Source organism: Acinonyx jubatus, chromosome A1 (assembly GCF_027475565.1).
Source record: "Acinonyx jubatus isolate Ajub_Pintada_27869175 chromosome A1, VMU_Ajub_asm_v1.0, whole genome shotgun sequence".
Taxonomy (NCBI): Eukaryota; Metazoa; Chordata; class Mammalia; order Carnivora; family Felidae; genus Acinonyx; species Acinonyx jubatus.
This window is the reverse complement of record NC_069380.1, coordinates 108,391,902-108,401,891: the sequence shown is the minus strand read 5'-3', so window position 1 is coordinate 108,401,891 and position 9,990 is coordinate 108,391,902. Positions and strand designations below refer to the sequence as shown.

Sequence of the window (9,990 nt, the reverse complement as noted above, 5' to 3'; positions counted from 1 at the left end):
CCAGGACACAAGGATGTTTGGTCTTTTTTTTTTCTTTTAGTTTATTTATTTATTTTGAGAGAGCTATGCGCGCAAGTAGTGGAAGGGCAGAGAGGGAGAGGGAGAGAGAGAATCCCCAGAAGGCTCCTCAGTGTCAGTGCAGAGCCCAATGTGGGGCTGGATCTCATGAACCCTGAGATCATGACCTGAGCTGAAATCAAGAGTTGGAGGTTTAACCAACTGAGCCCCCCAGGCACCCCAAGTCATTTTTACGATGTGGACAATGTTCATGGATTGTCTGTGTTCAGATATGATTACAGAATGGTTCTGTTTTTGTCTTGACCCGTCATGGTTACAGATGGCCTTGTCTGATGCTGATGTCCTGTGGAATTGACTATGTGCAACAGGAGAACTATGAATGTCAGCTCAGCTCCTAGCAACACCGATGTCTAGCACATAAGACCAGGTCAACTTCCAGATGTCAGAAAAGGCAGAAGAGAGGAGTCAAGGACAGAAGTGGGTGGACAGGATTTCAGTTTTCTGGGAGGTAACTACAGAGCTTCTGTAGAGTGTACAAGAGAAGTAAGGGAGCAGGAAGGTTGAGTGGGTTAATAAAAATTGCTGTGGACACTATGTCCACTTTGTGGTTTTCAATAAAGATATTTTTTTCAATATAAAATTGAAACTACAAATTAAAAACTTGAGCAATTTTGAATTGGCTTTTAGTTGCTGAGATGTGTTCCCTCTCTTGTAATATTGCTCTGCCACCAGTCATGTAGATCAGGAGCTTAAAAGAGGCAGGCTTTCAAAGCCAAGAAGTTCTGAGCCACTGTCTTATAGCCCAGGGCTCCAGTTCCAGCTAAGGCTGATGCCTCAATAGTGGTGGTGTTTGAAGAAGGAGCAGAGACAGGGTTGCCTGGATGGCTCAGTTGGTTAAGCATCAGACTTCAACTTTGGCTCAGGTCATGATCTCACAGTTCATGAGTTTGGGCCACCATTGGGCTCTGTGCTGACAGAGCAGAGCCTGCTTGGGTTTCTCTGTCTGCGTCTCTCTCTTCCTCTCTCCCCTGCTCCTGCTCTCCCTTTCAATCTCTATCAAAATAAATAAACATTAAAAAAAAAAAGGGGGGGCGCCTGGGTGGCTCAGTCGGTTAAGCGGCCGACTTCGGCTCAGGTCATGATCTCGCGGTCCGTGAGTTCGAGCCCCGCATCGGGCTCTGTGTTGACAGCTCAGAGCCTGGAGCCCGTTTCAGATTCTGTGTCTCCCTCTCTCCCCCGTTCATGCTCTGTCTCTCTCTGTATCAAAAATAAATAAACGTTAAAAAAAAAAAAAAAGGAGCAGAGACAGGAGGGCACAATGAGAAGCCAGGCTCAGGTGTCTGTTGTCTCCATTCCCTAGAAGATCCAAGCAGACAGACTTCCTCAGTTTCCCAGTGCCACCAGAAAGTGGTAGCTTTGATCCTTGGTCTGAATTCTGGGTCCTTGCTATTGCCACCAGCAAAACTTATCATTCAAGGATGCCAGGATGGGGGACACAGTCCCTGCCCTCAGGCACTGGAGAACTGAAAGTGCTCAGCAAAGGGCCCCTTAGTCCCTTCTAGGAATGGAGCATTTCTTGGCAGAGCCAGTAGTCACAGGATAGAGGGTAGGGACAAGGAAGGCTGAGGTCTAGCAGGGAGGAAAGCACTGCTATTGGCAGTGAATTTAGAGCATCTCTGAAGTCCGGAGAACCCCACAGGCAAAGACCTTGAGAACCAGACTCCAAGGCTGGAGTGACCTCTATCCAAGCCACAGGAGACGTGCTTACATGCAGCTCCTAACGGACCCACTGAAGGCAGCAGAAGCGAATACACAATGCACCCCCTGTGGTTCAGGTGGCTGGCCAGAGGGCCTAGATTAATGCGGGTAGTAGGAGAAATGGAGAAAGGGCGTGCAAAAATCGGAGATAAGAGCCTACTGTGGGAGTCAAAGAGCTGGACGAGTTTTGGAAATGGAGGATGTGGAGGGGGAGAATTGGTCCAGGAGTAACTTAGCATCTGAACTGCACACAGGAGAGGAACAGAGACACCAGCCCCCCGGGCCGATGTGTTTACTCAGCTAAGCTTGAAAGGAATTGTGGCCGTCTGGTGCCCTTGGGGCCCGCTCAGGGGTTCCCTACCGAGGGGGCTGTCGGGACCCCCGGGGACCCGAGCCCGCGCACCACTGGCGCTGAAGACACGCCCGCCGGGTCAGGCGGCGCTGGAGGCGGACGGGCGAGGGCCGCGGTCGCCCTTCCTCCTCCCCCTCTCCCGCTTCTCCGGCCGGGAGTAGGAGGCTTGTGTCCGGCGGGGGAACGAGTGTCCAACCCCCGGGCCCGGGGCTAAGGCCGGAGAGCGGACCCCACGGGGTGGGGGGCGGGGCGCGGGCGATCCCGGGGGCAGCGCCGCCACTCCGCGCTCCCGCCCCCGGTGGCCGGACGTGGCACCTCCCCCGCGGCGGCCGGAGCCTGGAGGTGGGGTCGGGAGCCGGAGCCCGGGGCTCTGATGTCACCGCGCGGCCGCCGGCGCCCAGGAGCGCGTCTCGGGCTGGAGTTCAGGTACGCTGCGGGGCCGACCCGCGGGATCCCCTTCCCAGCGGGGGCAGGACGCGCCCCGCGGCTGGGAGGGCTGGGAGGTGGGGCTGGGGCGCCGCGGAGCACCCGCGAGTCGTTAGTCTGGAGGTGTTCGCCCCGCGCCTAGTCTGGACTGCGCGGATCGAGTCGGGCCCTGCGTGCGGGTACTTTTGGCTCAGCGGGCGGGGAGGACGCAGACACCGAGAGACTGAGGCTGCCGGGGGAGCGCGCCGTGTGGCCAGCGCACGCAGCTGGGTCTCTGTCCGCGACCCCCGGCTCCCGCCCTGCGGCCGCCGAGCCGCGGAACAATGCGGGCCCCCCTCGCCCAAGCTCCCGCAGTCTCCCGCATGGGTCTGAGCCCTCCTTCCCCAACGCTGCACTCCACAGGAAAGGCCCCGAAATGTGCCGGCCCGCGGCCATCGGCTCTCCCGGCATCCCCGGGGTCCCGCTATCGCGCCACACCGCGTGACTCTGCCGCCCCCTGCGGTCGCCAGGCTTGCGCCTCTCTCCCGCCTCCACTCTCCAGAGCTCCAAGCCCCAGGTATGTGGCCCGCCCACGACCGCGGCCTCCTCTCCCCGGGTGCAGCCAGCATCCCGCCTTTTCTGCGAGCGGCGCGGCCCAGAGCTCGAGTCTCTGGGGACTCCATGTGGGCTAGAGCGACGGAGAGCGGAGGCTGCGCGGGCTGCACCATCGGGGAGGACCAGCCTGGAGAAAGGGCCCTCAGGGGATGGGAGAGCCCGCGGAACTTCCCCACATCTGGGGCGCTGGCATTCAAGACGCGTCCCTGGACCCAGAAGCTCACTGTGGCAGGGACACTGCGGGTGCAGGTAGTGTCCCCACAGTGAGCCTAGTTCTGAGGGAACTAGGGGTAGCCTGGGCAGCCTCTCCATAGAGAGGTCAAATGTGAGGTGGCCTTTGAGATAGTGTGCTTTAATTCCTGGTCATCGTTGATCATGTGAGGTTGTCTACCCTTCTGGTCACCTTACCTGTATTGGTGAGGTTTGAGGAGCCAGAAAGCTGTCTTCATCTATTTCCCTAACATCATCTCACTAAAAACCTGAGTTGGCCTGCTTGCCTGGTTCAATCTCTCTGCTGAGGTCTAGACCCACATCCCAACTTCCCAGCTTCCCAAACTTGCCACAGACACTATAAAGCCCACAGGCCCCAGACGGAATGAGCACTGGACCCCTGGCCAGTCCCCATCTCAGCTTCTTCCTTCCTGAGACTGGCACCTCTACCTCCCAGGCCTCCAGCTGTGAACACTGAAGTCATCTTGGTCTCCTTTTCCTCTCTTGCTCTTTCATTCAGAGGATGAGTATACGTGACCTCCACCTGCTGGATCCCCATCTGGCAGTTTTCTAGCAAGGATTCCATGCTGCCCCCCCCCCCAACCCCCTGGCTCTGGAGAGGCTTGGCAGAAGGCCTGAAGAGCTCCTTGAGCTCTAGGCTTTGGACTTCACTTCTATGTAGGTACTGGCTCTGCAGCCCCCGCCCACAGCTGACACTAATGCGGGTGCTAGGGCTCCAGGGGTGTGGCCACCCCCAGCCACAGTGGCTGGCTGGACAGCAAGAGGCTCCTGCAGCCCATCAAGTGTGCAGACTCCTTGCTTTGTGTTGAGACCCCACAACACACTAAAGGAGCTGCATCCTCATAGCACAGCAGTGAGCATCCTGCATGGTTATCAGTCTCCTGGGGCCACCGTTAGAAAAGTATCCTCAAGACAAGTTAAGGGTAAAAAGCAAACGTATGTGCACACAGTTTTATTTTCTTATCCATTCAAGCTGTTTTTATTTGGTGACCTCAGAATCCTCGGTGAACACAATAACTCACAAATAAGATAAAATTTTCAAGGCCTTTTTGGAGGAACCTTTTTTATATCTGAACAGTCACTTGCCTATAGATGCAGGAAGCCAACAGTGGACAGACACAGGTAGCATGAGTCAGAGGAAACAATACTCCCAAGCTGGAATCAGAATAGGAAGAGAGAGGGCTAGTGTCCAGGTGCCTAGGGTGGGTTTCCTAGAGGAGGTGACTGTCCTCACCGGAGCTGCTACTCAGAGTGGCTTCTGGTCTTCCTCAAGTCCAGAGAGTGGAAACACTCTGCAAAAGAGGCCCCCAAACCTGAGCGTGAGGACCAACCTGCTGGGCTGGTCTTAGTGGGCATAAAGATGCCTCCAAGTCAGCAATGTCAAGATGCTCTGGTTCCAGGTCAGCTGACAGCCACTCCTGAGAACGTTGCAGATACTGCCTCTGCCTTCTAGGAAACACTGTATTCTCACTCCTAACTGCCCCTACTGCCTGTGACCTGCACTCTGTAGCATCTGGGGCCTTGGGGGAAGGGGGTGAAAGGTGACCATGAGTTCCAGTTTAGGCAGCTCAAATAAGTCTGCTTTTCAGTACCCGCTCCAGCTGCCAGTCACCCTCCTCTGCACCTCTTACCAAGCCAGCTCAGGCAAAGCAAGCCCTTCCCCTCCCCAAAGTCTCCAGAGCCCTTATGGAACCTCAGTTTCCCAAGACTCAATGCACTCCCACTCAATGCAACTCCTCCCCACTCTCTCCTCTTGGCCCTGGGGAGGTATTGATTTCTGGCCTCTCCTGCTGCACCTGTGCTTGCCTGCTCTTTTTGCTCCTGATAATGCATGAGAAACCTGGGCAGTGGCAGTTGCCTCATTCATTCTGTCCCCATTCACCAGAAAAGACAACTAGGGAGAGAAGAGTGGGCAGAAGCAAAGGAACTCTCTTCCTTCTCCACCAAAGCCACCCTCCATGCACTCATTGCAAATCTACTCCTTTCCGTGCCATTCAACAACTATTTCTTTAACATTGACTTCATGCCAGGCACTGAGGGGACAGAGATGAGTAAGTGCACAGCCTGTTCTCTGGAAGCTCAGGGGTTGGAATGGGAAGAGGGAATCAGAATTGCAAGTAAGCCAACAATTACACAGGGTGATGAGTGCTGTGTTGGGGGGAAGCTCAGGACACCGTAGGCGGTCCCAAAAGGTCTGGAGACCTTTAAGCTGGTCCCAGTAGGAGGAGTAGCAGGACAAAGTCTGGGGTGTGAGGCTCCAAAGCAGAGACCATATTATTCTGGAATCTGCCAGTATTTTGAGAGAAGGTGAGGGTGACTGTTTCCCACAGTGGAGTTTGGGCTTTGTTGGAGGACTCAGGCAGTTGGGGGGGTGGTGTGAGGGTAAACTGACTTTCAGCAGGGTTTGCTTCTAGGAAATTGGTTCTGGCTGCAGTAAGCTTGGAGGCAGGCCCAAATTCCAGGCCGGGCTCTGCTTCTTACCAGTCGTGTGCCCCTGGGCAAATCATTTCCCCCTAAAAACCTCCATGTCCTCATCTGTAAAATGCAGATAGCAGTTATAAGGATCAAGATAAATATTTATATAAAGCACTGGGAACATAACTGACACAGAGGAGGAAGGGAGGCTGTGAAGCTGTCCCTACCACCTGACCTGGGTCTTCCCCCCCCCCCCCCTCCTTTCTTGGCTCCCCTGTGATCTCAGAACGTTCTTGACCGTTGTTTATCAGGGAAAGATCACATGGAGAAGCTAACAAAGCTGGCAGGAAGCAGCCTGGGTGGGACTGGGTTGGGGAGGGAAGGAATATGGGTACATTCTCAGCGCTCCAGGAGGTGCCAGGGTAAAGGTGGGCTACGGGCCAGGAGAACCCCAGGAGGGAATGGGCCAGTTGCCAATTCCTTCCCCTGAGCTAAGGGAGAATAGTTAAGGCCCTCAAATTCCGCTCCCAGGGGCTGGCCCCACCGCCTATGCCATCCCTGACCCGGGAAATGGCAGCACTAAAGATCCTGTGACCAAAGAGGGGATGTGTAAGCACCTGGCTGTCCCTGTTGGAGTGGCCAGCCTTTCCCGGCTCCTCCCCCACGGCGCCATCTGTGTTCTTCCAGGATCCACGGAGCTGGTCTAAGCACTCACCTGTGAGCCATGGAGGCCCTGGGGCCTGGGGGCGACCGCGCCTCCCCAGCCTCGTCCACTCGCAGCCTGGACCTGCGGCGGCTGTCCGCGCGCGCCGACTCGGCCTACAGCTCTTTCTCCGCGGCCTCCGGCGCTCCAGAGCCGCGCACGCCGTCGCCTGGAACTGACCTCCTCCCTTATCTAGACTGGGACTACGTGCGCGTGGTGTGGGGTGGCCCAGCCTCCGCCGCGCCAGCCGCCGGCCTTCGGGCGTCCCCGCAGCCCCGGCCCGCGGCCGCCGCGCGCAGTGGGCTGCGGCTCCCAGAGGTCCAGGGAACGTCGGGGCCGCTCAGCCGGCAGGCCACCCCGCTGCTGTTTGCTCTGGCGGCCGAGGCGGAGGCGGAGGCGCGGGCCGTCGAGCCGCCCAGCCCACCGGCCTCGCGGGCTGCCTACCGCCAGCGGCTGCAGGGCGCGCAACGGCGAGTGCTCCGGGAGACGTCCTTCCAGCGCAAGGAGCTCCGCATGAGCCTGCCCGCCCGCCTGCGGCCCGCTGCACCCGCGCGGCCCCCCGCGGCGCACCCGCGCTCCGCCTCGCTCAGCCATCCGGGCGGGGAAGTGGAGCCGGGGCGCTCTGGGGCTCCCGCGCGGGGACCAGTCGGCCGGGGGCGCCTAGCCACCCAGCAGCGGAAGTGGTGCTTCTCTGAGCCAGGGAAGCTGGATCGCGTGGGTCGAGGCGGTGGATCTGTGGGGGGATGTTCGAGTGACGCCTGCTCCAGCTCTGGCTTTGCCGGGCCCGAGCCCCAGGAGCGCAGGGTGCTGGCAGAGTTGGAAGATCACCAGATCAGATGGCTGCCTGAGACGCAGCCTCGAGGCACAGAGGATCCAGAACCGCGGTCCCTGAAGTTCGGTGACGCCCATAGGCCTTCCAGACGGAGTCGGAGCGCTTCAGGCGAAGTCTTGGCTCCCTGGGGAGGTTCAGGAGGGTTCACGCCCGTTGTTCAGGTGTGGAAGATAGGCTGCAGGCTTGGGGTAGGGGACATCTGGGAAAATGAAAACTTGAGCTACATTTCAAGCAACTGTTTGCTTTTCCAGGTTGCTCCCCAAGGAGCAGAAACCCCCAGACTGTTGTTTCAGACCAAACTTTCCAGGTGAGAGACATGGACCACCAGGGGACCAGAAGTTGGAGAGAAGCAGTTTTCATAGCTCTTGTCCAAGAAAAGAGAGGGCCCATCACCTACCCTCAGTTTGGGCCTTCTGATTTTGTCTTTTACAAATGACATCCCTTACTATTCCCCCCACCTCCTGCTGTGTCTTCTGGTGCAGCACCTAGAGCTTCCTTTCTGGTCACTGTAGTCAGTGTGGGGTCCCTTCCTTCAGGTTCCTGACTCAGAAGGAAGCTGCAGTGTTGTGTCCTGCCGAGTGCCTCCAGAGCAGTCCTGCAGACCGTGAACAGAGGGTCTCAGAGACATGCCTTGGGTCTGCCCGACTCCCTTCCCTTCCTGATGATGAGGTTTTCCTGGAAGACGTCCCCTTGGTCAGAATGAGATCACCTCCAGACACCCATGCGCCCACAGGAAACCCAACCAGGTGAGTTGCCTCTTGCTTCCAAGCTGAATGAGATACCTCTTTCCCACACATAACAACAAAATTCTAGAGGGGAATGGAACCTTCTCCAGCCTGGCAGCCTGGCTTGTGGGGATGGAGACAGGTGGCCCTTGGAGGCCAGTGCTTGTCTTTGGACAGAGTTTTTTCTTATTCATTGTCTCTTCCACTTCCAGTGTCCGTGTCTCTGACCAGCAGTATGAAACCGGCTTGGGCCAGGGGGTTGACCAAGCTGGAGTCCCCCCAGAGCACCCCCTCCATGAGCACCCAGAGACTGCAGGGACAGATGACAGCTGGCGGAGGATAAATGGTTCTGTGAGCATTTCCAGGACTACATGCTGTAGCCCCCCTGGGACTGCAAATGGTGACATTCCAACCTTCAACCCCACTGGACTGCTGACCATTGACCCACTTGCAGCTACAGACCCCCTCAAACCTCTTCCAGTTGATGTCCTGGAACCTCCAGGCAACAGTACCCCAGGTGCTCCTGGCCGTACTGCCCTAGCTTGGGGCACTGGCCAGCCTGTTTCCAGGCCAACATGGCGCAGTCTGCGCCTTGAGGAGCTGGTTCAGGAGCTGGCCAGACTGGATCCTTCTATGAGTGACACACTCACTTCCTGTCCCAGTCCAGAGCCACCCCTGGGTCTGCTAGATGGGCTGATTCCTTTAGCTGAGGTCTGGGCTGCGATGAGGCCAGCCGGGGAGGAGGCTGGAAAGGACGCTGCTGCTACTCCTGAGCCAGGGTGAGTGTGGGGGGTACTAGGGACTAGGGGGATTCTAAGTCCCTGCACTCTGGTGGGTGGCGGGGAGGATAACCCAGGGAGCTCTGGTTTTGTACCCAGGTGCTATCTATTTAGCTCCAGCCAGCTCCGGCCAACTTCTCAGGAGATGAGGTCTGAAAACCATACCACCCACCCTGTGCCTGACCAACCCTGTGGTCAGGGTCTCCCTGATCCAAACAGCATCGAAGCCAAGAAAGTGAGTGTGGAGGGGGTGGTGGAGACTGCGTGGGGCAAGAGCCCAGAGTATGGGCTAAGAATTCAGAGTCTGGCCTCACCTTTAAGTACCCACGCCCTCCCTGCAGATGGAGCTAGCCAATCTCCTCCAAAAGATGCTGCAGGACCTTCAGGCAGAACAGGAGCGGCTGCACCGGGTGGCCCAGGATTGGGCCAGGCGCGGGGCTGCTCTGGAGGCCGTGGTGGGCCAGACCTGTGCACCCCGCGACCTAGAGCGGTTCAGCAGGTTCATGGCCGACCTAGAGCGCGTGCTTGGCCTGCTGCTGCTGCTGGGCAGTCGCCTGGCCCGCGTACGCCGCGCCCTGGCCCGGGAGGGCGCAGACGGCGACCCAGACGAGCAGGTGACAGGGGTTCCGGCCGGGGGAGCGCGGGGTGGTGAGGGGCCTGCCGGCTTCTGGGACCATCCTGGGAACCACGGCGCCATCTCCCTGCTCACGGCGCGCTCTCCCTGCGACTGCAGGCCTCTCTGCTGCAGCGACTCGGTCTCCTGAAACGGCAGCAGGAAGACGCCAAGGAGCTGAAGGAGCACGTGGCGCGGCGCGAGCGGGCCCTGCGGGAGGTGCTGGTGAAGGCCCTGCCCGCGGAGGAGCTGCGCGCCTATCGCGCCTTGCTGGCGGGCAAGGCCGCCGTTCTGGCCCAGCAGCGCAGCCTAGACGAGCGGGTCCGGCTCCTTCAGGACCAACTGGACGCCGTCAGGAGCGACCTTGGCCGTCGTCCCCTGCCTCCCAGGATGACCTTGCCCCCAGAGACCCGTTCTCCAGATAAACCGTCTTTCCCTCTGCCCCTCATCTAATTACAGGCAGTGGGGGTGGGGAGCATTTCTTTGCGCCTCACCGACATAACTGGGGGTGACGCTTGTTTACTCAGTGCTTTTCCCTTGGGGC

The 9,990-nt window shown here is 58.3% G+C and overlaps 1 protein-coding gene across 7 annotated transcripts; it reads left to right on the top strand.

Annotated features, from left to right (window-relative positions):
• The first annotated feature begins 2,397 nt into the window (after nucleotides 1-2,397).
• SHROOM1 (shroom family member 1) lies at nucleotides 2,398-9,990 on the top strand. 7 transcript variants are annotated; one of them, XM_027076716.2, is made up of 10 exons: nucleotides 2,398-2,554; nucleotides 2,957-3,110; nucleotides 3,879-4,036; nucleotides 6,482-7,490; nucleotides 7,581-7,636; nucleotides 7,866-8,075; nucleotides 8,267-8,833; nucleotides 8,933-9,068; nucleotides 9,175-9,447; nucleotides 9,567-9,990. In XM_027076716.2, the coding sequence occupies exons 4-10, from the start codon at nucleotides 6,519-6,521 to the stop codon at nucleotides 9,897-9,899; spliced, it is 2,547 nt and encodes an 848-aa protein (XP_026932517.2). In that variant the 5' UTR covers nucleotides 2,398-2,554; nucleotides 2,957-3,110; nucleotides 3,879-4,036; nucleotides 6,482-6,518; the 3' UTR covers nucleotides 9,900-9,990. The 7 variants fall into 7 exon arrangements, with proteins under 7 accessions (XP_026932517.2, XP_026932516.2, XP_026932522.2 ...); XM_027076715.2 differs by having other exon boundaries at nucleotides 3,879-4,040; XM_027076721.2 differs by lacking the exon at nucleotides 3,879-4,036 and having other exon boundaries at nucleotides 8,954-9,068.